Below are 27,092 nucleotides of genomic sequence, written 5' to 3'. Positions count from 1 at the left end.
ACAGGACTATCCCTTTAAAAAAAACTCCTTTACCATAAGGGAACAGTCCATTTCACCAAAAAGGGGAATTCTTCCACTGCTTCGTGAGATTTCAATATTTTAACACTAGAAAAACATTTTGAATAAAAAGAAACACGTTACTTTTCATCTTCTTCTAAACCTCGATGGCATATCACACTGAAAAAACAACAATTTAATGGTTGAATGTTTTCACGAAAAACGGCGTTCACCCCTTTGGGGCTTTTCTATTTATAGCATCAGCTGTTGCAATACAAAGATTAGCTACTCAACGTATTGTTTCGCAGATGTGGAGAGCACACTCCCGTCTGTGGCGAAAGGGCGGCGGTGGCTTGAAGGAGAGAAGGAGAGAGATGAGGAGGAATATGTCGGTGTGAGGGCATTTTTCTTTGTGTTCACAGACAGCGGAGCTCATATCGGTAAGTAGCTTTCCCGCTGAGAAAGAAGAGGGTCGTGAATGCGGACGACTGTGTCCGCGGACAGTGCAGGCAACACCAACCGTTAACGTAGCTAGCGTTAAAATCCTTAACTACTTGGTGTGCAAACAACTTACTGTAGCCGAGCTAACTGTCACCTTTTTGACTAAATGACACCGTGATAAACAGTCAAGGGAGATTAGCTCCTTTAAATTGAGAATATGAGCGACTGAATCCCGTTTGCGGAAATTCCGTTTTGCTGCAAACTTCAAGAGAAAGATGAAGCAACCGAAATCCGTTATTCAGGGGCGGCTACTGTCGGTTTTCCATACGGCCGCTTACACACACACACACACACACACACACACACACACACATACACATACACAGACACACGGAGACATACACATAGACACACACATACGGGCCTTGCCTGTGTGTCAAAAATTCTCCCATGGGGACGAAACAAAAACATTACTTGTCTTTCCTCGTCTGTCAAAAATGATCACTTCTACTACACACACACACACACACATACATATATACAATATATACACACACACACACACACACACATATATATCTATACATATATTATATAGTATGTATGTATGTATATATATTAGCACGGAGTATAGACACATCCACTGTGGTGTCCAAGTCTGAAGCAGAAATGGTGTGCAGATTGAACCGCTGGACAGAGAGAGAACAGAGAGATTCTTCATGTATCAAATCATAGGATGAGATCATTCAGAAGCACCAGTCAGTCTGCAGTAAGACAGATACACACACACACACACACACACACACCCAGACACACACACACACACACACACACACACACACACACAAGCTAATCACTATTAATAGCAAAGTGAAATCACCAGATAATTTAGCTGTCCAGGAACCGACCACCCTTATCCTTCCATCATAACCTCATGGAAATGTCAAACCCTGATGATGATGATGATGATGATGATGATGATGATGATGATAGTGGTGGTGGTGAAGTTGCTTGTGAGAGTAGTAATGAGCTGACTTTTGCATGTTGTTTCACATTTTCCCTAAAACTTATTGTGACCTTAGATCAAGGGAAATTACCCTTTGGGTGATAAGTTGATGCTTGGTTTAAAATGAGCCCCAGTATTACTCATTATTTAAGTACATGCGAGATTCAAATTGGAACATGCTCGCATGGAGTATCACCTAGGTCACATTTCCCATATTTGAAAGTACAACAGAAGGTTGACCTTAAGTTTGGTTTGCAGGTTCAGTCTAGGGCAGCAATTAACAACTATTTCATTATCGATTAAACTGTAGATTATTTTCTTGATTAGTTCACTGTTTCCCAAAGCCCAAGATGCAACCTAAAATGTTTTGTTTTATCCTGACCAACAGTCCACAACCCAAAAATATTCAGTTTACAATCAAAGAGCACTTAAGAAAGCAGAAAATATTTACATTTAAGAAGCTGGAATGAGAGAATTTTGGCTTTTTTTTTTTCTTAAAAATTACTCAAAATGATTAATGAATGAACGAAAAATAGTTGCTAATAAATGTTCTGTCTATTGACCAATCGATTAATCGACTAATTGTTGCAGCACTAGTTCAGTCATTTGACAGCCAGGACGAATCCAGGCAGGGAAATACATGTAATCATAGGAATGTTAATCAGGGCATGAATCTGACTGGATAAATAAAATTAATGTATTATCCTAAACCCAATATTATTCTCCTTTATAAGCAGAGACTAGAGCAGCCAAACCACAGCTGAAATAGTGTTTCACCGCTCTACAGCAGCGTATTCCTTGTCCTATGCTAAATTTCCCTTATTGATGTTTCTTGTAGTCTATGTTTCAAACTAAATGGATGATACTTCCTTTTAATAACAATAAATCAGAATAGAAGTTCTCCAGGTTTTTTTTTTTTTGCAAGGAAATTCAGATGAATAGTTGCTTTGTTGCTTTGGGTTTGAGGCCATACTTTCTGTCGCCAGGCTGAGGACTTTCACTGAATTCTTTGCCCATTTAGTTTAGACCTCAGTATCATTCCAACTGATGTATGTAATCTGATGTACAGTATGTATGAAAAAAAACCCCAAAAAACCAGTAGTGTTGTTGCAGCTGTAACTTGACCAGTGGTGCTGGGATTCACTAACATCCAAAGTCACAGCAATAACCGCAATGTAAAGTTCATGAAGGTACAGTAGGAGGAAATGCCAATCTGACGAAAACAAAACTCCACCTTTTTTTTTCAGTAGAGCAAAGAACATGAGCAGCCATACTGATATGTTGACATTGCGGCAATGTAGTTGATGAATAATGATGGTTGCACCGGATACAGCTGATCTTACTTAAGTTGGACACTTTCTGTAAAAAAATAATAGGACTTTGTTTAACAACCCCAAACAAATTTCATTGTTTTGATCCTTTAACTTTGACTAAAGTGAGTGATGAGCAGGTTAATTTTGTACATCCCCAATCAAGATGTGTCAATATCATCTTTTATATCTGGGCTAAGCATCATTATCCTCATGTTTTTAAGGGTATTTTCCACTATAGATCAACATCGTAGCAAATACAAAATGATATATGAACAAATCAAATTGGTTTTCAAAGCAGTGAACTACAGTATGTTCCTTTAGTGATGCATAACATGACACTAAACTCTTTTTACATTTCTTAGTTTTTAATCACGGCTTGCTCAGAGTTATTCATTTGGACGACAGAATTTTCTAGATTTCCTGGAAGCCGATAAACAGCAACACGTATTTATCACCCAGCCCTGAAGACAGATTTATGGCAGGCTGCTCGACACTTTCCTTTCATGTTGTGCACTTGGAGAGTTTTGTTATGTCATGGACACTGTCATATTTTGTTTTGCGGTGTGATTGGGTAGTCTTACTAATGTCGCCATGGTGATTGTAGTTTTCGCTCAACTTCCTGAGTGATATTTTGGTCTGTAACTTTAGAAAACGTCCTTGTTTAATTAATCCAGAGCGGGATGATGTAATGTAACTAAACAAGCTGGCTGGAGTCTGGTTACCATGGAGACAACTGAAACCTTACGCTGAAACATACATTTCATAAGACGTCGCGTGACTCTTTCATTTCTGTCAAGCGACCTATCATAAATCAGACTTAAGTGATAGCAGTGAAGTATCTTTATTGTCTGGCTGTACTATTGAGACAGTTTGCTCACTATTAGATTTAAATTACTGCTCTAATTTTTTCACTTTTGGCTGTTGACTGCTGTCTGCAATGACTAATGTACATTTTACTGAGAAATACCATAGATTACTGGGAAATGACGTGGTTTCCTTTGTTCCAAGATATCTGCATCATACCTCAAATAAATTGTAGTACCTTATTTTATGTCCTTTGAATGATAGGTATCTAAAACCATACCATATAATTGGCTCAATGCACTTCTTTCTTTCTCCCAAAAGCAACTGCAAATGAGTTGTTCATACAGTATACTTAATCATTCACTGTCATTGATGCCTGGGAGGGGTTCGGTCATGACATCCTGTGCCTGGGTTCAAACTCCCAAACAGCCAGAAAAAAAATGTAAAATTTTCAGAATGAATGAATGGGAAGGTCAGAGTAGAAAATGCCCCCAGCAAGTCACAGTACATCAGTGAGACATTTGGCTTGTGTATGTGAACTTTTTTGTGAATAGCAGCCTTATCCGCAGAGAAATTCTCCAAATGGTGTAGTATAATGAAAAAGACATCAATGCAATTTATGGCTAAATGCTGCGAGACCGGAGACTGTGCTAAGTTAGTCACTGGCGATGATTCACAATCATGTGATCAGCTGCGCAGCCAAGTATTAGGCTATTTGCACTTTGTCCTCCCTGCCAGATGTCACACTGGGTGTTGAAGATCTTGGTATGAAGTCTGTCATCATTTTCTACCATGATTTTCTATTTATGTGTATCTGATTCAAATTGATTGTCAAAATGGTTTAAAGGATGCCAAGTTTAAAGACATCTGGACACACTGTATCTTTAGCATAACCTACTGTTGCTCAAATAATCTGTTTGAAACACTGTCTCAGGATAATAATCTTATATATTATACTGTCTATAATAGAAGACATTGCAGTGTTTCCTCTAGGTTGACTGCTTTGGTGTGGGGGATGCTGAGCAAAACTCAAGAGGCTCAGGAGTCACATTTCTCCGTTCTGTTTAGGAGTGACTGAGATTGAAACTAAAATGAGAATGAGAGTCCACTTTAAGGGAGCCTTGTCAAGTTAGACTAACCCATTGTTGCTAACTTCAGAGCTAACCCCCTTCACTTTTCCAGCAGTTGGGGAAACAATAGACAAGACTTTTCTTTTCTTTAGAAGCTGCAGCATTTATTAACTGACACTCTGTATCCTGTACTGTTCATTTACTGCCAGATTGACAACTTACTGCTAACCTTTTTCCTCTGCTCCGCTCACATTCACTGTCACTTTTCTGCTGCTTGTCAAGCACACACTCGCTACACTCACACATTATGCACTGTCCTATTCCTTACTACTCCTATAACAGTACCTTTCACATAGATATCCTTTGAAGAATGAGGAGAGGGAGGATTCTGGGATTTGATGCACTAGTCAATGACGGGGAGTTCTCGTGGTCGCACAGTGTGTGTGAGTGAAAATCATTAGTAGCCCGTTGATATTGATGATCGTGTGAAATTTTAGAAGTGGCACTCATGAATTCATGAATATAAAGGAAACACTGCGGTGGCTCAGTCGGTCAGATTGCATCTTACTGCGCTCTGAATTTGTACTTGTGTGAAGAAGATGCTCGAGATGTTCATCTTAATCCAGAAATTATTTTGTACATAAAAACAAGTGAGTGTGATACCATGATGGCAAACATGGTGAGCTGATTAACACTATAATCATATATTGATATGCATTAATTATTGTAGAATATTGCCAATATTCATGACTGTTTATGGCACTCTGCTTCTCTTGGGATGGCACTTGGCTGTTTCTTCCAAAATTCAACATTTTGGAAAAATATTTACTGGTTTACAAATGAAATGATGCATCTCTTAAATGAGTTTCATAAGCTGAAAATAAACAACCTTCAAACAAAAGATAAGATCATCTCTCAGTCAAAGAGAGAAAAAAGTTGAAGGTGGAGTTTGAAGTAGGTTTGAGAACATTTTGAACTCGGTGAACCGTGTCTTAACACCTGCTTTGAGTGATCGATGAGTGTTGATATCAACGCTACAGTACAGACCGGGGTGTGCACCGCTGTGTTCCTTCTTATTCTGTGAGTTATGTTGCTGCTTTGTTCCCATGTGAAGAGGGAAGTCCCTTTTATCCTTTCCCAAGGCAGCAACTAGCCACTTCTTAAGAGGCCAGAGTGACTTAATGGAGTCCCGTTGAAGACAAAGTATTAAGCCCAAATCACACCAGCTGCCCCTGTTGTTATTTTAATATGTAAAACCACACACCTGTTGAGTCGTGTCATTGTAGGGGGGGGGGGGGGGGGGTGTGCTGCAGATTGACAGAATATGTCACTGGTTTGACACTCTTCTTTGGTTTTGTAGCTGTCACACGATGATAAGAAACTTAGTATGTTTCCTGGTTAACCATAACCGTAGAGATAGGCTCTTAAGGTGACAAATCAAGTGAATCAGCACACAAATTATTGCAGAGCAGCACTCCAAATGAATTTAAGATGCTTTATATAGCACTTCACATGTTGTCCAGTGAGTGCTACAAGCCGTAAAGTTACCGTGTATGTCTGCTGTGCTGATGGCAGTGTGTGTGTTGTAAATTTGTGGATTTGAAATGATAGTTTCTCTGATTTTAATGATTGCAAAATGAAAAGGAATTCAAAAATGAGGATATGTTTCTGTCTTCATTAGCATTTTCAGAAAAGCTTGCTGTCTGCATACACAGGCCAAAACAACAGGACAAAGGTTAAGTCTTTTCTTCCTGTTTTTGTTTGGCTTAAAACAAAAAAATGTGCTTTACAACCAGTAATCTAAGGAGTAGAGAACAGCTTGAACATTTTGACAGACATGGACAGATACTCCACTCGGTGTCAGCTGATTTATTCTCAGTTTGTTGCATCGTGCTTATGTCTTATGATTCGTCGATCAACAGAATATTAATCACCGACTACTATTCATTTTTTCCAGCAAAAGTGCCACATTTCTCTGATTCCAGCGTGTCATTGTGGTCATTTGCTGTTTTTCTTTGTTATATAATAATAATAACTTGAATTTCTTAAGGTTTTGGACGGTTAATTAGACAAAACAAACACACTGAAGACATAGCCATGAGAAATTGTTAATAAAATTTTTACTTTTATCTTCTATTTATTTTATAAACTAAAAGATTAATCAGGAAAATAATTGCAGATTAATTGATGAAGAAAATAACTGTTATAATTGCATCCCCTATATTCAATACGGGTGTTCTGTTTCATTCACATACTATAAAATAATGATTTGATGCATCTTAAAAATACCTATTAACCAGAGTTAATAGTAATTTGTGTGTTGCTGCATGTAGGCCCTTAATCCAATCACAGTTTTATGCTTGAATTTGTGTGCCATAAATAAACATAAATATGTAAATAACAGCACTTCTGTGAGTAACTGTATGTTGACATACAAAATGAGTGATTCCAGAGAGAGTTGTAGTCATCAGAAAGTTATTAATGTTGCTACTACATAACATCACTCAATTATTCCAGTGATTTGTTTTGAAAAGCTTCAATTTTTTCTGTCCACAACACATGATATTTTCCAATTTTTATCCCCTGTTGGAGAGTGTTTTTTTTGGAAAGCACCACTTTTAGCAATGGAAAATGTCAGCTTACAAATTTATTGCCATTATTGTGGACATTGACAAGTGTTGTTGTTACAGTAACTATGTTTTTTTTGCAGCATTCATTGGTCCTCTGTTTAAAACATCATGGTTTGTAAAGCCCTGTAGCCACACTGGCCAGATTGGGCCAATTTTGGTTGGACACAGTAAAATTTCCTCTACCAAGCTTGTCTGTGGATTATTTTTGTCTCACAGAACAGTTGTGTTTCAGAGGTTTGTGCACCGCACCGAATAGACTGTCAGTGGGAAATACTGACACACCCTACAAGGTTGTGACCTGACTGCTTCAGCTAGGCCACCCCTACGCATGACTGGTGTGAAAACCACAACTGGTTTTCCTGATATCAGATAGAAATGTCAAATCGTTCCAACTCGACTCGGTGGAGTGGGCAGATTCAAAGGTCTGGATGCAGACAGACAACTGGTGGCAGGAGCTGTATTGTGATTTCATGGTGCTTCTTAAGCTGTAGTGCTTTTGTTTTTTCTGTCCAGCACTGAAACTGTCCACAGTAGTAATTCAATGAAACGGTATAGTGTTATATACTCCTACTACTCCTATTTTGTGACTTTGTGACAGCCCGCCAAGTAACTGACTGTCGGAGCTTTTTCATATCAGGATTTTGGCTTAGAAATTCTTTGTCCAATGTGGCTGACTGACTGGTTCAGACTGACTGATTGGCTGTCCGGCTGGCTTTGGAAAGGAAGGAAACATCTTCCTTCCCTCCATTGTGTTGGGCAGGATAGGATGGACCGTAGCCAGCTGACAGCTGTTTCCTGGTGGATGAAGGAGGAATGGGTGCGTGGGTGGGTGGGTGGTGGGGGAGTTGTGCTAGTAGTGAGTGACTGTTTTTTTTAGTTTTTTTTTTTTATTATCTGCTTTTGACTGGTTCTACAGTTTAATGAAAACTATAAATATGATGGTTTCACAGTAAGATGGGATAGATTAGTTTAATTTCAAATAAAAATTTAATTTGTATTAAGTGTTGATGCTTTGTCTTAAATGATTTTTTTAACCTATTCACTACAAATCAAATATACTCCCACATTTTTAGATTTCCTACCTTGCAGTCTCCTTCCTGCAGGGTTACTACCATAGACTGTAAAAAAAAATATGGACGTAGCCACCGTGACGTCACTCATTCATTTCTGAAGAGTGGTTTTGAAGCTCATGGTTGGCAGCTCGAGCCGTCGTTATCTTGGCAGTGCCTGACTCTGCCTAACTCCCGGCTAATCCAAAATGGACAAAGAGGTGAAGCTGAAGCAGACCGAACGAAGCCTAGTTGCTGAAACAAGCCACCTAGCGGCTAGTGACCTGTTACTCAAAGCAGCCACGTCCTTAATTATTCATAACTTTACGGCTTATTAAAGTTGAAATGAGGTCTAAAAAAATTCACCATCCTGTACAGTTGTCATGAAAGGGGAAATTAGCTATAGAGACCAAAACCATTTTTTGTACCAGGCTGTAAACATGTTTATTTCTGCTGTAAAGTTCAGCATTTTAACATGGGGGGTCTATGAGGATTGACACGCTTTTAGACCCAGCCTCTAGTGGCCATTTGAGGAACTGCAGTTTTTGGCACCTACGCATTGGCTTCATTTTTCAGCCCGGAGGTTGCCGCTTGGTTACTATATTTATCTGTGTGTTAACTCCACCAACCGTTGATCTTGGGATAGCATGAACCCTACAGCAGGATCTATTTCATCACCATCTCCTCCGTAACATTATCTTAAAATGTAGTCTATCAGGAACAACACACGGATCATAATTAGGCTAACTAAAGGTGGGATATGCTTTCTCATTTATGGGACGATAATGGTTATAATTTGGGTGCTACGACTGATTTGAACAAGTTGGACTGAGTCTGTTAACAGTCAAGTGATAAAATTACTCAGTAAGTTGTGTTTACTGATTCTAATCATCTGCTTACTGATCAAGTCTTAAGTTGCTGCTCGTCACTCTCAGATTATTTTAAACATGTTTGAATTTGATGTATTTTATGTAGAAATAATGATAAAATAATTGGCCATAAACAGGCAGTAAAAGAGAGGTGTCTATGAATCAACTCAACACCATATTTATACCATCTCTTTCAACTTTGTCCTCATGTGCCCTTGCTTCCACCGTCTCACTCTTCTGTTTCCGATTTCTCTCACCCTCCTCTCCTGCTCTCGTATCTTAAATCACCAAAGCAGTAAGGTGCTGACCTTGGTGACAAATTCCGCTGCACTTCCTGTAGCCGCTCCATAATAAAAGCCTTTTGTGGTTTGCCATTGGGAAGCTCGTGTTATGAAGCAGCAGCTGGAGGAAATATTCGGTTTTGCATTAACAATATCTTAAGACGGCACATACAGCTCTGATTAAACCACATCAATTGATGAGAGTGCATCAGTGAGGCCGATATGTGTTTGACAGTAAGAACAAGTAGTGAAACCAGAGAGACCAGAAGCAGAACATAGCACCTTTTTAAAAACAACTCTTTCTTCATAGACGCCTCCATAACCACAACCAGCCTGTTTTAATGCGATGATACAGATTGGTCGGGGGTAGAGACCATCATGGTTTGACCTTTGCAGAACCATGATATCGTCAGTTTGGTTATCCTCCGCTTTGAGGCCCAAGTGAAAAGGCATATGATCACAGCTTGAAACGCTACATTCAGGCCAAAGCTCGCTGTACTGGAGCTGATGGAAAAAGGACAGCAGCAACAGCCCCATTTAAACCAGGAAAAAGGAAAGCGTCAACTCATTTCAGTTTTTTGTTCATACTATAAGTGCATTTGTTGAATTTTGCCAAAATGTGAAGAAAGCCATGTACCCCTTTAGCACAGTGGCACAGGCTTTGTGTTGCTGATTGCCCAGTCACAGGACTGTGCAGGGATCTGTGGTTTCATTTTTGCCCATTTTGCATAACTTCTCAAGTCAATACGATAGTCCCCAGAGAGGCAGTTCCTGTAATGGTAGCTAGATATTCGCTCTAAGAAAAAAAAACTGTATTTAAGAGACTGGAAAACACCAGCTTCCCTCTAAAAATAGAAATTGTTTCACTGTTTTAACTTTTTTCACTTGAACATTTTCACTCTTAATTTCACAACTGTTGCTTCACTGAGAAAATATTACTCAGTTTAGTTCTCCTGCTTTTGCCCGAATTAGCATTTTCAGATAAACCCAAATAGCAAATTAATCAAATGCATCCACACAAAAAAGATAAGTGGGTGAAATACGACTGGATTTATGATCTCATCAATTTTAAGTCCATTATGCCATATTACTGAATACAATAATGTACAGTTGTTATTTATGTTGTGGTCTGTCTTTGCTAGGTGTATCTAAAGTTTAAAAGTCTGTGCTGTAGGTGGGCTTGTAGTGTGCTGAACTTGGCCTCTTTCTTTATTTTTGTACTACATATATTTTTGCCATCTTTCTGCTTTCATCTACGAGTTGTAGCTGTGGTCTCCATGGTGATGAAAAAGCAGCCGCAACAAAAAACCTTAACACCTCACTCCCTTGTTCTCTCTCCCTCCCCCCCTTTTTATTATCAATCCCCTTTTCTTTCTCCCCCCCGCCCCCCTTCCTCTCTTTCTCTCTGTCTGTCTCAGTCCTCCATTACAACCAGGTGTGTCTCATCCACCACCTACAAGCCTACTTCCCACCTTAACCACCACTGCCGAGGTAGCCATGGCGACCAGTGCTGTGCCAAGTGACAACCTGCCAACATACAAGCTGGTGGTGGTGGGGGATGGTGGCGTTGGGAAAAGTGCCCTCACCATCCAATTTTTCCAAAAGATCTTTGTGCCAGACTACGATCCCACGATAGAGGACTCGTATCTTAAACACACAGAGATCGACGGACAGTGGGCAATACTGGATGGTGAGTAAAAAAAAGTTTGTGCATGTGGAATTAGCCAAGCAGCTGCTGAGAATGATCCTATCTCCACATGCTGATCTTCTTAAAAGGGTTTATTTTTTTTACTTTTTACTCCTGGTTTCAATTATACATGTCCATCACTGACCAAAGACTGCACATTTGAAATCTTTGAAATCTTTTTAAATTGCTTCAGACAGTGGGCCAACTATACTATAGCAGTTCTGTGAAAGAATTAAAGACATTTAGAAAAAGGCATCACAAATATTGTAATATGTGGGAGAAATGTTCTCATTCCATGGGTTCATCCCTTCCCTCCATTAAGTTTTCCAAATTATATTGGAAACATAAAGCTCTGGAAGGAATTAAGAAACCACACCAAAAAAAATATCTGTTTTACAGTTGACAATATGTGATTATGATTTTGAGCCAAATGAACTCTGTCATGGCCCTAAATCTTCCTAGTTTGGACAGAAAAGTTACATAAAGGGAGTGTAGCCTGAAGGTGGCACTCAGGGTAAAGATCATTGGGTCACAAGGTCACCAAAATCTAAAAAAAAAAAAAAAAAGTTACTGTGTGCATAAGTGGAGGTAATCATACAACTTCCCACGACTTGGTGCAGGAAACAAGAATATCCTCATTGCAGACCATTTGCTTTCAGAAAATTGGAACAGGTCACCATAACAATATTGAAATCTTATTGTGCAATGACTACTGCAAACTGGGTCATTGTATACTTGTTAGATCTAAGAGTTTGATTAGAAAGAAGCGAGGTTATAAGAAAAGTAAGAATAATAGGAATACTATACAAACTTACAGTAATTGCTCCAGAAAGCCAATGTCAAGTATATCATCTGTGTGTGTGTTTTGAATGAAAAGGTCAGTAAAATCCTGTGTATGATCATTTGTGTCCCTTCATCAAACCAGTGCTGGACACAGCCGGACAGGAGGAGTTCAGTGCGATGAGGGAGCAGTATATGAGGACAGGAGATGGCTTCCTCATCGTCTTCTCGGTGACAGACAAGGCCAGCTTTGAACACGTTGACCGATTCCATCAACTCATACTACGGGTCAAAGACAGGTAGGATACAACAGCTGAGCTCAGAACACATGCATAAAAACCTACAAAGGAATATTGAGATATGATATGGATATGGTTAGGAGTCAATTACCGTGAGTTTAGCGTATGTAGGAATGTCTCAAAGGATGTTATATTACGATTTCATAGAAATTACTTATTTACACTGTGGCTGAATATCAAATAACAGAAATCATGGTCAATCTTCACTAGTTTCCTTTAGAGAGAACAAACTTCCAACAATCAAGCACAGAGAAACAGTTTGCAGAGGGTTGTGTGTGTGTGTGTGTGTGTGTGTGTGTGTGTGTGTGTTTGTGTGTGTGTGTGTGACATCATGCGCCATAAACATTTTTCTGATGTGAGTTAAAAGTGAGAAATCAATCCCACCTGAGCTAATGTGGTTGAGTGACCAGCAGTAGAGCATTGTGTGTTAGAGATTATGATGAGTTAACAGTCCGTGTACCCTCCATCCAAAGCTGCATTCAACTTGTTTGATAACAGCATAAACAAATATATAATGCGTTATTTTTGTTTTTCTGTTTTTCATGTGAATTTAAAAAAATAGAAATTCATATGCTTTTCCCGTTTGAGTTTAAATACCTGCAGCAATCCCCCACACAGAGAGACGTGCGCATTTACATGTAACTTCATTGACTATTTAAATCTCCCGACATGCCGACAGGATCACTCAGGATCTAATGGTAGTTAGCGTTCTGTGTGCATCCTGAGCTGTCTAAAAAAAAAATTATTTCAGAAGCTAAAAGTTTAATTCTGTTTCCCCTGGAGAGTTTCCTTTGTCCTTTTTTTAAGTTTATAACTACAGTTTTTAGTTTTGCTGCTTTTAAAGTTTTTATTCATGCTGCAGCATCCACGCCTCCAGTTGGCTGGCAACCTATAGGCCCATTTGTGGAGTTGCAATAACTTTTTTTGTGTGTGTGTGTGTGTGTGTTGTGTGTGTGAGCCGGTCTGGCAAAAATAGTCCCTGCACGTAAAGCTATGGGAGTGGGGGGGAAGAACCGGGTGTGCCCGACAGAGCTGCTTACTGTGGACATTTCACTCCTCCTCTACTGGTCGCTGTAGGCTGTATCGCTTTTAAATCATGTCAAGCAGTGCAAGCTTTCCAGGTGATTTCTTTATTGTGTGTTGTATTGATGTATGAGTGTTTTCTTTAATGATTTACTTTATAGATTAGAGCAACTGCTTTCAGTAATTATAAATGTTTCCATGGGTGCAGTAATGTCAATGCAGTAAATATTGTGGGATATTTAAGCAGCAAAACTAAAAACTGTAGTTAAAAAATTTGTCAGAACAGAGGAAACTCTCCAGGGGAAACACGATTAAACTCTTAGCGTCTGAAATAAATTTTTTAGACGGCTCTGATGGAGCTCGGGATTTATCAGGAATTTCACTGTATGAACCTGGACGGTGTGTGTGTGACCTTTTGGATGTGTAGAAGAACACACAGAGCATTAATTAACATTAGATCCTGACTGATCCTGTCAGTGTGTTGGGAGATTTAAATAATCAGTGACGTTACGCTGCTGTGCTTTGTGCGTAAATGCGCACAATGTCTCTCTGCACGGGGGATCGCTGCAGGTATTTAATAAACTCAAAAACTTTTTGGGAGGTGTTTAATAGTCAGCATCCCTAACTGGAATCATGTAGAGATGCAGTAGGGACAGATAATAGAGATATAACGATGAAGCGAAAAACAAGTTGTTTTTCGGTTTTGGTTTAGTTTCCAATCGCCTGTTTGAAGATGGAAACGGAAAAGCATGTGAATTTCCATTTTTGTTTTTAATTCACACGAAAAATGGAAAAACAAAATAATGCATCATATTTTTGTTTATCCTGTTATCAAACAAGTTGTATAATGGAAAAGTAACGCACACCAAGGGTTGTAGTGAGGCGCTGATCACTGGAAGTAGACTTGAGAGTAGGAAAAAGTGTCGCACACTCTGGCTCCATATGCATTTCTGTTTTATTAAGATGACGTTTCGGCCTTCAGGCCTTCAAGATCAACAGTCATAGTAGAACACAGGCGCTGGTATGTTATATAGGCCGCACCCTAGTAACACATCTGATGGTGATTAAATAATCATGTTCCATTATAAGGTGAGAAAAAACAGTTAAGAGGCCTTCAGTGAATCCAAAACCTTTAAATCAAACAAGTTGAACACAGCTTTGGATGGAGGCTACACGGACCATAAACATGTTCTTAATGGACCATCTGCTGAGCTTCCCCTTTCTGTTTAAGGACCATACAGTTGTTTTCTTACTTTCATTCCTTTGGTTATACTTTCTATTGGTTATAAAAACATTGTGCTCATCAGGATAACAACTGAGATTTAGGAACACAGCAACATCACTATAGCGAGTTCATTTTCAGCATCAGCAGTCAGATAATCAGACTGATTGTAGCTTAATAACCAGTCAGTCAAATTTATCTTTTAACCAAATTATTTGGTTTTGAAAACAAAATGGAAAGCACCCAAAATGCCCAAAACAATCAACCATTGCATTGAAAACTGTGTGTGTGCATAACCGTGTTAAATATAGTAAGTCCCGGAAACCAAAGTTACCAAAAGAGGAAGTTGCTGTTTCACATGTAAAAGACATTTACAATATGTTAAAACTGTGGATTTGCTTACAGCCTGACTGATATTCTGGTTGCTCACGTTGTCAGCCCTTTATTAAGTTTGTGAGTAAAATGTTATAATGGGAACGTTAATGACAAAACATCAAATCTTGCATGATATTATTACCTTTTTTTAAAGTCCAAATCAGCTCAGTCACATCATCTGATAAAGTCTGATTCCACAATGTGCATACCTTTTTAAGAAAATACACTAAAATTCAGAATATTACAGGTATTCAGAAAATGCCGCCTTGTTACTGTGGAGCTTTTGTCAGCCTCAGTCTGGTTGAGATTTGCAGGCTCAGCAGAAATCATCGGTGCGTAACATTGTCATATCTTACAGGGAGACAGTGCTTTGGGATCTCTTCTCTGCTTCACTTTCATGACACTGCAGAGGCCCAGCGTTTCATAGTCGCTTCAAAAATTCAAATCTGTCATGTTGCGAGTGTCCGTTGTGAGGGAAGAAAAGAGTCTGTCCGTGACAGTGACTGACAGTAGCTAATAAAACCGAGCTTGAGATGGAACAAAAATAGAAACTGGAACTGAGTGACTCGCTATCTGTCCATATTTAGTGGTATAACTGTAGCTCACTTTTCTACAAGAGTTAAGTGTTGCAGAAATATGACACTTCACAGACAGTTTGTGTAGCATGTGATGCTCCTACTAGGAGTTCATATAGCGTTTGTTGGCAGTATTGATGACATAATATATCCTGACCTGAGCTAAACCTGTCAGGTCAAAGCAATAGTCACTAATCACTATTCAGTTATACAGAAATACTTGATATTGTATATGTGTGTGTGTGTGTCCTTTTCCTCTCAGGGAGGCCTTCCCCATGGTGCTGGTGGCAAACAAAGTGGACTTGGTCCATCTGAGAAAGGTCACCTCCGACCAGGGCCAAGAGATGGCTGCAAAACATAATGTAAGTAGTGACCCTCTCCTTAAACACCTAAACTTATTGTTGGCTAACATGATTTCTTAACAAGGGTAAGGTGTAAACACATCAATCTGAGAAATCATGTCAACACAGCCAGATTTCTACTGGAGAAACCTGATTTCTTGGCCATGTACATCTTAAACCAGGTTTCTAATAGGTTTGTGAGGTGTCCATGTGCACTACAGTGGCCGAGGAAACAGCCTGTCCTTGTATCTGAAATAATTAAATCCAAAACTGAGAACTAGTTTAATTTGATTTCTATAACTGAACAGTAGACTGTCTGTAAATTCAGATACACAGTATTCACTCATAGGATGCACCTAATGTGACAATACCTGACTATTGAAACAGGCAAACATGACATTAGAGAATACACCAATCATACTGATCTGAGAGAGCTCTTCTTTACACAAGGCGACACCAGAAATCACACAAGGTTTAAGAAGTGAGGTTTAATATTTTTGGAGAGATTACTGCTTAGTGAGTGAATGATACCACTCTCTATTACCTAGGAGTATTAATTGTGGGCTATTACAGTTTTATGAAAATATCTGTGGGGTTATTCTGTAGGATATACAGTATATTTTGTTTTGATTATCGTTGCGTGTTTTCTTACAAAACGTACACATCGATTGTATTCAATGCTGTGTAATTTGGCAATAACGTAACCTCAGCTTCCTGGATGAAGAGAGGGCTGACTTTGCTCTCTGTCTGTGGTGTCGAATGAGTTCTGTCCAGAGGGATTCGGGGAAAATGACAGCTCACTGTGCCACACACATACTGTAACCTCTAATTCCAGGGATGTGACTTCATGGGACTGTTATGTCATGCTTTTTTTTTTCTTTTTCTATTTTGGATTCAAGGGGCCTTTTTAAATTTGGAAGTTTTTGAAGTGTTCATAAGCAGTCCGGCAAATAAGTGCGCTTAAGGATGTTTACACACTTACTAGCGTCAGATACGGCTGATTCATCACTGTCATTTCCCTGACTGGTAGACATATGTAACCCCTATTGTATTCATTGTATTAGGTCTCCCTGTTCTGTATTTTCCTATGATGAATACAGTATTTTTATGTAGTTATTCAACTAAATTGATAATTCTATGCCAGTAATACAACTCATGTGCTTAAACTTGGAATATTTCTGCTTGTTTCTTCAGATAACTTATATTGAAACCAGTGCCAAGGATCCTCCGATGAATGTGGACAAAGCCTTTCATGAACTGGTCCGTGTTATAAGGTAACTTCAGGTTCAGTTTTGTTGTTTCACTTATTCTCAGTAGATAAAAACCTTTGAGATCTTTGCACGAAACATAGCGTACGTAAGAAAGCTTCACCCATAGTAACCCCCACACTCCACCCCTTCCCCTTTAAAAAAAAAAAAACATACCAGTGTGTATTCCTCTTCTTTAGAAGTTTATGGTACAGAGTGTTACGCTGCTATGTGAGGCCAGTGAAAGTGTTTGTAGGGAGTGGAAAAGGAAAGAAAAATTCCAGAGCTATTTCCTGTCTTAACACATGTAATTTCAGAAGAATTTGGTTTGTGTCCATGTTTTGTATGTGGTCATATCCTGTTTTAGGGCCTTCTTTTATTGCTACGACCAAGTCAACAAGTAGTCATGTCTCTGTATTTTAGGATTTTTACCCAAATATCTAAATCCAGTGCAAACTCTCATCTCTCCATTCCTATGAGTCCTAAACTGAAGAGAGCAGACTGATGAATCAGCATTGCCCTCTTGTGGTCAGATTATAGAAAGCCAGTCAAATGGGGGGTTGGATGATGCACTAGTGGTTCTGGCAACAACTGTCTTGCCTCCTTGTGCTTCTCTAATTGGCTGACTTGAACACTCACCTATGAAATGCTTAATGTAAAATCTCTAAGAGGTGACAAATAATATTTACTGGTTCTAAACTTAGTATGACTCACTTGTATAGTTGCCATTGTGATTTATAATAGGTGCTGCTGGAATAAGTGGTGCATGAATCACAGACTCTGTAAAAATAAGTATTGTGGAAAGAGGAAAAGTAGAGGTGGAAAAAAATGTTCACAAAACAAAGGGCGACTGGCACATGTTCACCCTCTTGAAGGAGGAGGACTGAACACAGACTTCTGCTTCATTCAAACAGCATCATGTTGAATCAGCCAAACGTTTTGTCTCCTGCCGTCATCAGGCGCCAAACTAATAATAGGTTGAAGACCACTTTATATACATTTTCAAACATCACACAAGAAATCCAATAGGAGAATTACATCATTCAGTAATCATGCCATCATCATCTGTGTCACCTGACACATGTCCACCAAAACTGACTGAATGGGCATGTAATGGGATAGTTGCTTAAAAGAAATGGTTATAGACATGAAGGGAAAAGATCATGTCTGTATGCTACATTTGAAGCTACTGTCAGAAGCCTGTTGCTTGCCTTCACAGTGATAACAGTTAAGACATAGGCCGGCACATAACCCCGTAAAACCACAACTAGTTTTTACACTTTGGTTTTGTACGGATTAAACAAACTAGACATAACATGTTATTGAGCTTTAGAGGGTGCTGGTAGGTGGATCTTGTTACTGTTGGACAGACCCAGTCTTTATGCTAAGCTAAGCTATACTAACTATCTCCTGGCTGTAGCGTCATATTTACTGCCCAGACATAAGAGTGGTATCAGTCTCCTCATCTAACTCTTGCCAAAAAAATTCCTTTAACATTAGCTTTGACTTTAGAAGTAACCACTGAGGTGAATAAACTTCCCTTAATCTCATTGTAAATTAAAAATTATGAGCCAGTATGAAAAAAAGCTAGTAAGTGAACCTTGAGTTAAGATTATTTTCTCAAGCTATTTTTCTTTTTCTACACCTGCAGACAACAGGTCCCAGAGCGAAACCAGAAGAAGAAAAAGAAGATGAAATGGAGAGCAGAACGTTCCACAGGTTCTCACAGGTTCCACTGCGCCATATTGTGACCTCCCTCATCCATCTTTTATCATTCTGAACATACACACACCCAACACGCACACCCACACACCTTCTGGATGTCAGGGAACTCCCCAGCAGTCGATAACTACTGGAGCACAAAAGGGAGAGGGGGGGATCGATGAATGAATGGCTGGACGGATCCAAGGAGGGAGAAGTGAATCTGAAATGTTCAACTGAAGTCCCCTCTGCCCTTCACAACGCCTTGGAACGAGTGTTATGTCCTCTTTCCTCAATTTATGGTCCCCCTTTTGAAGGTTTTTGATCTCTCTCATCCGTATTCAACCCAGAAGTACAGTAACTCTGAACAGTTTCTCAATCAAGTGTATTTTTGAATTCATTTATCAAACGTGGCACAAGATAACAGACTCTGAGGAACCATGAAAACGAGCCAATATCATCTTGATATTGTAAGTTTTGTCTTCATAAGAAAGGGAAGGAAAAGGGAGGAGTTGGCTCAAAACGGCGCCCCGTGTTTTATGGACTAACTCCAAAAAAAACCTGCTGGTCATCACCTTTCTATCCTCACACTTCCCCTCCTACAACTTCTGGAAAAAAAAAAAAGCACCTGTGTTATTTCTAGATTGGTCGTTGTTAGTTCCGTGTTCTCTCTCTCTGCAGAGCGGACATCATAAGGGCACAGTGGATAAATATGAGAGTGGTGACAGTGATTTTTTTTTTTTTTTTTTTTGGGAAACATATGAAAATAGATGTTGTGCGGTGTTGTCGATGAGTGAGCTGTGAGTTCTTGCGTGTACCTCGTGGTCATGTGACGCTCTGGTTTTTGGAATGTGAGTTCTGACAGGATGGAAGGACGTGTTGTAGCAAGCGAAAGGAAATGTGACATGATGCTGAGAAAATGTGTCATATCGGTTGACAAGTGAACGCTACGGTCATATCAGCTCGTTGAGTAACGTTTAAAAAAAAAAATTGTAATTGTGAAGGAGGAGGAGGAAGATGGGTCGGTGTATGTGGTTACACTTGTAAACGTAACAGGGTTCATACCAACACTGACGTGTCAACGGCCATGTTTACAGACACTCTTATAAATTTATTATTTTCTCATCAAAAAGACAGACAGTATATCACAGCCACTTTACATGAAGTGTCTGAAATTAATTACGGTTAATTTAGGTTGCCTCTACAGTCACTGTCTACAGCATGACGAGTACAAACCTTGATCAGTGCTGTATGAACAGTAATCCTGATATTTTTTTATTTTATTCTCAGCAGAATCTTCAAAAACAAGTTACTTTCCATGTTTTGTTTTTTTTTGTATCTAAAAAGAAATATAGAACATTAAAGTATATTTGTGATATAAAAACCAGATTATAGGTGGCAATGTAAACAAATGTCATGCTGTTTAACAAAAGGATCTGTAGGAAACAGTAGATAAGGGATAACGAGAGCTACATGTTTCAGATCTGAAACAGGCTGGAGACGCTGTTTTGCACTGGCCACTAACCAAAATAATGTGATGTCACTTTAATACAAGTCTTGGGGCTTTTCAAACTGCACAGCTGAATTCAGGACTATGTTCGAAGATGAATCACGCTCAGTAAAGGACAATACTCCTTTTAGATTGGGGATATATATATATACTGTAGCCCTGGGAATACGTCAGAGATTGAAAGCCTTCCTGGATGAGGCAGTGTGATGCTCCCAGGGCTCAAAAAGCCATGTTAACCTAGCTACAGATGAAGTTTTAGTTGTTGGGGAAACCACACACTCAAAGCAACAAGACATTCAGTATATTCATGTTTGTAGTCGTGAGGTTGATAGGAATGTACAATTTAATAACCTATGAAATGGCTTGTACTGTTAACGCACTAAAGTTTTGGTGGACAACTTTTTTTGTCTGGACGAATACTGTCTCTTGAAGGAATACATTTTTGCACTTTTAATACGATTTCTGACTTTCCTATTGGCATGTCGTTTACTTTTCGGATCTGTAAGAGAAATGAAAGGCACGGTCAAAACGATTTGAATGTAAAAAAAATCAAATAACTAAAAACAAGCAAAAGGGAGATTAGTGTTGTAGCCCTGTGTGCCTGTGTATGCCTGTTGCCTTGGTGATGATTGTAACGAGATTAAATAAGTTGGAATTTAATCAGTCGAAAGGAATTGACAGAAAATAATTCTATGTCGCTCAGTTTTGAAATGAGATGGTTGAGTGTGGAAAAAAAAACTTCATTTATTGAATGGCACACAAATTCACCTCAGCATGAAAGTGGAAAATCAACCTCAACAAATGAAGGAATACAGTATTAATCTACATCTACTGTTAAAGGGACTTCACAAAGAGTTTCCAGAGAAGGACTTAAAAACATTGAAGTACTGATCATTGAGCAATGAAGCAACAGACTCTGGATCGTGGGAGAGGAAAAAAAAAAACAAAAAAGGAAAAAAAAAAACAAAAACTGAATGTGTTTGAAGAAAATGTTGCATCATGTATGTTTGATACCATTTTGTATTATTGATATGAATTATTGATATGATTCTTGCAAAGTGTTTTTTAAACAACGGAATAATTTATTACTGTCTATGTTACCTCAGCGTGTCCCAGACCTGGACAAAAAAAATCCCCCCTCCCTATTTTTTTTTTTTTTTTTTCTTCTGGACTCTTGATGGGTCATTGGCCTTTTTGCCTTTGAGCCCCCTTATGAAGAGACTTGTAATGTGTCGTGGACCAAGATGAAGAAACAGAATATGATCCTGAGCTTAAACAGTATAAGGACCTCTGCTTTACTGGAGCTCATGTGGATCGCCTCTCTAGTGAAAAATATAACCATACAAGGGTAAAAAAAAAAAGAGAGAGAGAGTTTGTTGTCCAACTTGTAATTTTAAATATGTTTCATTGTTCAATGTGAAATTCCGTCAAGGAATAGTTTGACATTTTGGGAAATACGCTTATTCGCTGTCTTACATAGAGTTGGATGTCTGTTCGGTTAAGCTGGAGCTAGCAGCCGGTTAGCGTAGCTTAGCATAAAGACTTGAAACAGAGGGAAACAGCTAGCCTGGCTGGTAGGAGGTAACACAAACCACCTACCAACAACTTTTAAAGCTCACTAATTAACACATTATATCCTGTTTGCCATGTAACCGTTTCCTCCTGTTTCCAGTCTTTATGCTAAGCTAAGCTAACTTAACCGTCTCCTGGCTCCAACTACCTATTTACTGCACAGACATGAGAGTGGCATCAATGTTCCCATCTAACTCTGCGCAAGAAAGTGCAGAAGTGTATTTCCCAAAATGTACAACTATTCCTGTAAGCAGACCAAACTCATGTACCAGCCAGGTGTCTTCTAGTTGACTATTTGACAGTTTGACAAATTGGATTGTTAGATTTCTTGGATTAATCATCATGGCTGGTACAAAAAAAAAAACAAAACAAAAAACCTGCTGATTTGTTGCGTCGTCTTCACATTTCAGGCAGACCAAATACAAATGCTGAAAGTGAATAAATTATACCGATTATCTGACCCTGGATCATATGTGAGCTAAATTGAGCACTTTTGTTTTCAATTATTTGAAAGGTAGCTTTCTTTGTCAAATAGACTCCAAGTATTGTTGAAGTTATGCAAATGATTTGAGTTGTGTATGTCCTGAAACATTGTTAGTATGTAAAGGGCCATGTAAACTTTTAAGTTTGTATTACAAAAAAAAAACAAAAAAACAAACAAAAAAAAATTGGAGTTGTCACAGCAGTTGTGTAATGTGTGTTTTTTGGACAGGTCTATTGTGTTCTAACTGGCTGTGTCAGACTGAGGAGCTAGACGAGGCACAAACTGTGTGGCCTTTTTATCTAGCCTCAGGGGTCGATTATATTTCAATAAAGAAATAAAAAGTATTGTGACTTTAGACATATAATATTTGAGTCGTTTTATTTTTGGTCAAGGGTGGGTGGACGTACATGGTACTAAAATGCATGCCAGCTCTTTGTCAGCTGAGCCCCACACTACGGTAACTCACCGCTGAACGGCCCGTGTTCAACAGCCACGGTGAACATGGCTACACGTGTTTTGAGAGTCGTCCTGCTTGTTCAGCAGAAGTTTCCCTCATTAATCTCCAGAGCTGTCAAGGCCCATTGGGCTCAAAGATACGAGACTGCTGAAAGCTCCATTTTTGCCTCATTGATTTCAACCCCTCAGGGAACTGAGGCAGGCTGGCACACAGAACAGGTACTGCATCTCTTCTATTGATTTACATTCATGTTCCTTCTCAGAATAAAATTGGTAAGCAGAGGTGCTCAATATGAGACGAAGGAACCAGAGAGCTGCAAGATGTTGTCCAGGGTTAGTAGGAAGGTGGATATAATTTCTATCTTAAACATGGACTTACATGTACATGTAATCAGCTGAGAAGATTTGGAGCCAATATCAAAACAGCTTAAAAGATGAGACAGTGATTTTATTTAGCCTTCAATTGATCAGGAGAGTTACACACATTAGTATAATCGGCACTAATGTAGGGTATGCAAGAAAAAAAACTACACATTTTCCATCAGAAAATGCCTGAACCTCAAAGTTTCTGAACTATGTCTAAGTGCTATTCGCAGTTCTTACCATTGGGAGGCAGCACTGCCCTGATTACTCGTCCTCACTTGTTACTTTGGTTGTAGAAGCCAAACACAAATGTTTGCATTTAGAGCAGCAAACTCATAAGAGATGTGTCAGAGATTACTGAACTAAAAACCTGCTGAAGATAAAACATTTTCTTAAAAACAATGTCTTGAACACTCAAATTGCATATTAAATGAAAAAAAAAAAGTAAAACAAGGTCAGTAGATTTTTTTTTATTTTTATACATGGTTCATTTAAATGGAAATGGGGTGTCCATGGAGACAATTGATGACTGCTATTTCTTAAGTGTCACTGACCGGGTACGGCCACTTTGCTGCCACTACTGGTTACATCACCGTTTAGTCATGTTAAACCAGTGGGAAAAGCTAATGTTTTCTGCTCCTTCTGACTTTTGCCTTTCAATTACATGGCTGCTCACTGTAATTACTTACAGATGCATTTAACTCATCTCGCATGCAGTGCACACCTCATGTTTTCTATTCTGTTTCTCCCATCAACACGCAGGTACCTCCTCTTCTCTTTGTATATAACAACCTAGCACAGCTTCCTTACCAATCATGTATATTTCATGTCTTGTACAGTATATTTCCTGCAGTGAAATCCCATTTATCAGGAAGCTGGGCGCTGATCTGTATACCAGTTGGCTGGACTGATTACACTCATGCACAACATCTTTCAAACTGTCTGAATTCATTTGAGCAGCACTAATCAACAGCAGAACCTTTACACTGAGTGCAATTGTTGTTATTTTGGCTGCAACCAGTCTGGCATTAATTTTAATGGCATTTCAAAGGAGCTGTATCTTTTTTAGAAGATGCAGCTCCTGTGTGATTACATAGCGTCCCTGTGAGATGCTATGAATGCTATGTGCATGAATTAAGCATGTATCGATGCTAAAATGTGCTGAGGGAAAGGTTTTGAGGCTCAAATAAAAAAAAGAAAGACAAGCGCTATAAAGTGTAACTTCTACCTGAGTGAACTTAGGCTGATTTTATGTGCAGATTGATGCCTTAAAAGGTTTAAGTCTGATTCAACAATTATTCATTCAAAGCTTTTGTGTGTGAGTGTGTGCTAAAGCTCTTATGTGTGTCAAAATGCACAATATGATCGTAGCTGCTTTGGCATCAAGAAAATCAGAAATTTTTCACGACCAGCTGTTTCACTGTTTTAAATTGTCACATTTAATAATAGCTTCATCACATTGTAATTGCAAATGACAGATGTAACAGTTTTGTACTTAAAAAGAGGTGGTCAGGTTGTTGTGGTTTTCAGGAGAGAAGTGGAAGACAGGTGAGAAAGCGACAGAGGGAAAGAGGAAGAGAGAGGTAATAAGGCGGAAAGACAAAGATCAAATCAAAGAGGAGAAACAAAGATGCAGGAAGATGCAGTGAAGCCAGACAGTAATTGTGCTAATTGTAATGTAGGCAGATGATTAAAAGAAAACAAGGAAATGAATGAAGGGATGAAAAGGGATTTAAAAAGGTCAGAATGAGAGAAAGACGTGCAGACAGGAGGGATCGTAGGAATGTGGAGTGAGACAGTGAGAAAGGCTGGCAGGATGGACAGAGGTGTGAAGGTATGACTGTCAAAAAATCCTTTGGAGAAATTTTTCTCCTGGCAAAGCTGGTAGAGCGCAGCAGAGAGGACAGACAGATGTCAACAAAAAGTGGAAAAGAAAGGAACAAATGAAAAGAAGAAACGCAAGAGAGAGGGCAAAAAGACGGAAGTCAAGACCTCGTGTCGGTCTATTTGTCACTGAACAATTCAAATCTGAAATCACATTTGGGATTCTTAATCAAAGAGAAAGCGTGAAAGCATGAAATACAAATGTAATGAGGAAGAGAGAAGAATCATGAAACTCAGGGAAAAGCCAGAGGAGAAAGATAGAAAATGAATTTGCTGCAGCAAGACACATTTTTTCTGCTCATTATCTGGAATTTGTCATTTTTTACAAATTCATAAACAAAATTTTGAAGGGTGCTCCACTGATTTTACACATGCTGGTTAGGGTTTAATAAAAAAATGCTATCAAGTTGCATGGCAGGAAGTGTAATTCAGAGCTTAACCAAAGAGTAGCTGTAGCTCGCTACGCACATACTGAAAACACAGAAGTTTGATTTATGTGGATTGAAAAGAGAATATTTATCTTTTCTCTGACAAAGCAACCTTCATCTGTATGTAACATTTTGTAATTCGAAGGTGTGCAAACTGCAGTTTCACAGGATTACATTTTTTCTGTTTTTTCATGTCAGATTTGGTGGCATTTTGCTTTTCATATCCTCACTGTGCATCACTCAGGAGCAAACAAGAGACAGTCTGTTCGTCTGGTTGAGAGCTCTCCTCCATCCAAGAGAGACGTCTCCCCGGGGTGCAGGCAAGTATTCTCACAAATCTTCCATCACCTTGTCCGACCTCTGCTGCTCTCTTAACTGTAACTACCGTAACAGTTACGTAACACAACTACTGTGACTAAAATCCTGAAAAGCCTGTCACCGTCTATAATAATTAAGATCTTTAGCGAGGTTCACATTGTTATCACTGCAGAGGAGCCTTTATATGTGGTCCTCGCTGTTGCAAGATGGAAAAACAACAACAATCTTTCAGAGCACCGCATGAATTACTGATTACATGTGTGCAATATGTGACTATCATTCTTTAATCCTGCCTTAAAATGATATTACTGTTTGAGTCAGAATTCTTTCAAGAGTTTAGACAGTGGAGCTGAATGAGACAGACTTTGCCCGACTCATTTTCAGGTATGGTGACCCGGCCTGAACCCGTCTGAGCCCAACAGAAGACTGAGCTGAAGCATTCAAACGAAATGCTTGACTGTGGAGAAAACACCACCTTCGTCACACAGTTTGAATCACCCATTAATACATTTAAATATTTTGCTTCTGCTCTACTAAACACGCAGAAAAAGAATTTGGCTGACGTCTCCCAACTCCGTAATTTTAATCTGTTTTTGCATGTAATGTGGGGATGTTTACAATCCTAATAAAATATAATAATGTTGTAGAAAGCAGGCCATCAAACTGAATCACAGAAGAATAAAACTCTATCAGGCTTTGGTTACATTTGTTAGTAGGATGAATACAGTGTTGGTTTTGCTATTTTCATGATAGTGACAATGACAATATAGACAATAATGTCTCAGAGAAATAAATAGATACTACTGGATATATTGCAGCAGGAGGGAAGGATATTGGCATTTCAGTGGAAACCTAACACTCTCTGTCACTTTATTAGTGTTGTGTATAGATAGTGTCAACATCACGGTGGACCTATAAGTGACTGGGATCAATGGGTTAATTTAAGATGTGCTGAGGACCTGAGGAAGCATTTGAAGCAGCAATATATTTAACGCTGTTGCAGCAGTAACACATATCGATCTATTTCGTTTTGTTGTGAATGTTTACATTTACCTCTCAGTGTGTTTGTTTTTTGTCCTTGGTATGCAGTGGTGGAAGAAGTATTCAGATCCTTTACTTAAGTAAAAATACCAATACAGCAATGTAAAAATACTCCATTTCAAGTAAAAGTCTTGCATGTAAAATCCTACTTAAGTAAAAGTACAATATTAGCAGTAAAATATTCTTAAACTATTAGTAAAAGGTACTCATTTCATCCCTCTGACTGATATATTATTATATATGACATTATTAGATTATTAATACTGAAGCATCAGTGTGTAGGCAGCTTGTTACTGTTGTAGCTGCTGGAGGTGGAGCTAGTTTCA

The 27,092-nt window shown here is 38.9% G+C and overlaps 1 protein-coding gene across 2 annotated transcripts; it reads left to right on the top strand.

Annotated features, from left to right (window-relative positions):
* Positions 1-191: 191 nt before the first annotated feature.
* Positions 192-26,729, top strand: mrasa (muscle RAS oncogene homolog a). Of its 2 annotated transcripts, XM_042426699.1 has the most exons (8): positions 192-437; positions 10,879-11,150; positions 12,073-12,226; positions 15,684-15,783; positions 16,957-17,036; positions 18,661-18,728; positions 25,606-25,727; positions 26,110-26,729. In XM_042426699.1, the coding sequence occupies exons 2-7, from the start codon at positions 10,958-10,960 to the stop codon at positions 25,683-25,685; spliced, it is 675 nt and encodes a 224-aa protein (XP_042282633.1). In that variant the 5' UTR covers positions 192-437; positions 10,879-10,957; the 3' UTR covers positions 25,686-25,727; positions 26,110-26,729. The 2 variants fall into 2 exon arrangements, with proteins under 2 accessions (XP_042282633.1, XP_042282634.1); XM_042426700.1 differs by lacking the exons at positions 25,606-25,727; positions 26,110-26,729 and having other exon boundaries at positions 196-437; positions 18,661-22,640.
* The last annotated feature ends 363 nt before the right edge of the window (positions 26,730-27,092 follow it).

This window comes from Thunnus maccoyii, chromosome 11 (genome assembly GCF_910596095.1).
Source record: "Thunnus maccoyii chromosome 11, fThuMac1.1, whole genome shotgun sequence".
Taxonomy (NCBI): Eukaryota; Metazoa; Chordata; class Actinopteri; order Scombriformes; family Scombridae; genus Thunnus; species Thunnus maccoyii.
The sequence above is the reverse complement of the archived record's forward strand: the minus strand, read 5'-3'. Positions and strand labels throughout refer to the sequence as shown.